General features: G+C 27.2%; 1 protein-coding gene across 1 annotated transcript in view; it reads left to right on the forward strand.

Annotated features, from left to right (window-relative positions):
* Positions 1 to 2296, forward strand: part of LOC106466222 (locomotion-related protein Hikaru genki-like) — a 54315-nt gene extending 52019 nt beyond the window's left edge. Inside the window, exon 9 of the mRNA XM_013926471.1 lies at positions 1785 to 2296. Within this exon, the coding sequence (XP_013781925.1) occupies positions 1785 to 1996 (212 nt within the window). The 3' untranslated portion in view covers positions 1997 to 2296. The remainder of the gene's footprint in view (positions 1 to 1784) is intronic.
* Positions 2297 to 3225: the final 929 nt, after the last annotated feature.

Below are 3225 nucleotides of genomic sequence, written 5' to 3' on the forward strand. Positions count from 1 at the left end.
GACATTCACGAAGGAACATGATATTTCTAGAAAATAGGTGGCGTGACATTAGTCACATGACCTCGCTGACGCAACAGGATATTTGCTCTTTTTGATTTACATCAATAACATAAATGAAGGAATGGTCAATAAATTACTTAAATTTGCTGATGATATTAAGGTCTTGGGTGTTGCTAGCTGTGAAGAGGATGATGCTGCTTTACAAAAGAATTTAGATCATTTAGTAAGCTGGGCAAATAAATGGCAGATGGGATTTAATTAAATAAATGCTAGTTAATGCATGTGGGTTATCATAATTTGGACTATAAATATCATTTTGATGGGAATAACATTAGCAGTGTCATGAAATAAAAGGATCTTTGTGTAATGGTTGATCAGTCTCTTAAACCATCCAAGCAGTGTATTGTTGCTAGTGGTAGGGCAAATAGGATTTTAGGATGTATCTACAAAAATATTGAATACAAGTCTAAATAGATAATAATTTCATTGAACATGTCACTTGTTAGGCCACATTTGGAATATTGTGTTCAGTCTTGGGCTTCTTACCTTAGGAATGACATTGAATTGTGGGATATGGTGCAAAGAAGGGTTACTAGAATGGTGCCTTGGATGGAGGGTTTGCCATGTGAGAGATTAACATCTTTGAAATTGTTTTCTATTGAAAAAAGAGGAGTTAGAGAGTGGGGATCTGATTGAGGTGTTTAAGATTGTAAATGGAATTGATAGTACAATAGTACAACAATATAAGAGTTTAAGAGAGACTTTTTTTTTTCAATATATGATCATTTAGATGACAGGACAGCTGAAATGGACCAATAGGTCCCTTGTTGTCCTTGAATATTATGTTAAGTTAATGTTGTATGATTACAAATTTTTTAATATCAGTATCTTCCACAAAAAAGTGGGATATTTATTGTTAAAAAGCTTAAAAAGGTGTTAAAGATTTTATTTATTCAATTAATAATATTGGTTTAACTGGTTTGGGTTGAACAAAGAGGATAATTTTGTTTTGTATATTTATTAAAATATATGCTTTTGTGATATATAATCCAGTAGAATTCATTTTAGTGTTTTTCAATCAAATGGCATTTAGGGATTTTAAAAGTATGTATTGGTATCCATGAGCAAATGTGAGCATTAGAATGTTATAAAAATGTATAAATTATGCATTAACCAGGTACAATAGCCAAGCTTATAATGAACCAAATGATATTTAAGATTTTTTTCAAAATATGCATTAGTATCTATAAACAAATATTAACATTATTATCAATATGTATAAATGATATATTAACCAGCTATAATATCCTTCTTTATGAGGAGTTAAATGATATTTAATAATCCTTTTTTAAATGAACAAATATATATAGTATTATAAAAATTTATAAATGGTATATTGTATCAACCAAATATATAATGAAAACAATGACATTTAGGATTTTCTTTTTAAATATGCATGAGTATCCATGAGCAAATATACATATTATTATAAAAATGTATCAATAATATATTGTATTAACCAGGTATAATAGTCATGTTTATATCTAACACAATGAGAATGGAAATTCTGTTAAACATATATTATTCATAAATCTATATAAACAATGAGATGTAGATATTTGGTGTGGAATGTAAGTTTTATTTTGTTAATTATTTTTGATATTTATTCAAGATTTTTTGTGTATTTTTTTTTATTATTTAATATGCATGAAACTTGTTTAGAAGATATTCCTACTAGAAGTTTCAAGTTTTTGGACTTGAATACTTTCATTGTTTTCCATTAGGTGAACGGGGCTGTCGACCTTTGAAAAGTTCCCCTGATTCTTCTGTTATCATTACAAATCCAAAAACGTATTACCTTTTTGGTGAAGCTATGATCTTGGAATGCCCTGAAGGACAATATATGGAAAATAATGTTTTTCAAATAGTCTGTTTGTCCTTTACCTGGTCACAAAGCTCTCTACCTAACTGTGTCAACAAAACAAATATTCCTTGATATATTACGTATTTGAGAGGTTTTTTTCATTAATACTAATTGATTATACTTGCTTTCCTTTTTTAACATGTTCAAATTTCCAGTTGTATTTTCATAAAGAAGATTTTTATGAATTGAAACAGTTGCCTTTACTTAAAAAAATACAATTGTATTTTCTTGAATTAAGTGTTTATTTCAAAAATAATCAGAAAATTCTATAAAGAAAGTAAATTTAGAATTATTGAATACATTTTTAAGTTTTGATTTTCTTTACCATCAGTTGTAAAAGAGAAATTAAATAAATATAAGGTTTCATCTAAACCTAATTTTTTTTTTTATAAATCATAACAACATGCAATTACTGTTTTTGAGACACAACTTCACAATTCATTAAATAACTATGTTGCACATGAATAGAAAAATTGAAGAAAAAATCTGGTGAAATAAAAACCGTAGCAGGTTACTTTCTAAGTATAAATTTGACTTATGTATTATTTTGCTGATCCACTTAAGATACATGAACATGTTAAGTATACAAAAGAGTTGTAAAATCTTGTTAAAGATTTAAAGTTTGAAATGCTAGATCAGTTTTCTTATGCAATTTTCTAACTTTTAATCAAAGACATGTATTTAATGTTTTATAAAATGAGTGTTAAAGAATGATCTTAATATATGAAGATAAATTTGCTTCCACATTCTTTAATTTGGGCTATTCATTTTCAGAATTATTCAGCCATAATATAAAATGAGTGAATGCACATATTTACCAAAAGTACTTAATAATTCTGTATACAACATTTCATCAAAATTAAAAAAATTGCATTTTAGGACTTTATAAGTTAAACTTTCACAACAGTTTTCTCCTTTATTTCAAAATTTTAATTGTGCAAACAACAGTTATCAATAATCAAAACTAATATTTAAAGATCAAAATTTTTATCATTAGCTCCCAAAGAGTTTATTTTATTATATATCTAAAGCACTTTGTCAGTTTTATAGGGGCTGAATTCATTACAGTAGGTGTCTGTGACTTGTTGGCAATAAATTTCAGCAATAAATATACAGCACACAATTCACATGGTTTAAAATGATATATTCAAAACAAGTCAAATGTATGTACAAACATTCTTTACACTATTGGTTATCACAGTTGTATCCAGAGCTTTAAATAATTGTCTCTTTTTCATTAAAGTCCATACAGGCAGATTCGGTTACTTTGGAACAACCTTTGACAAGACAAATTATTCACC

The sequence above is a fragment of the Limulus polyphemus genome, unplaced genomic scaffold (assembly GCF_000517525.1).
Source record: "Limulus polyphemus unplaced genomic scaffold, Limulus_polyphemus-2.1.2 Scaffold2192, whole genome shotgun sequence".
Lineage (NCBI taxonomy): Eukaryota > Metazoa > Arthropoda > Merostomata > Xiphosura > Limulidae > Limulus > Limulus polyphemus.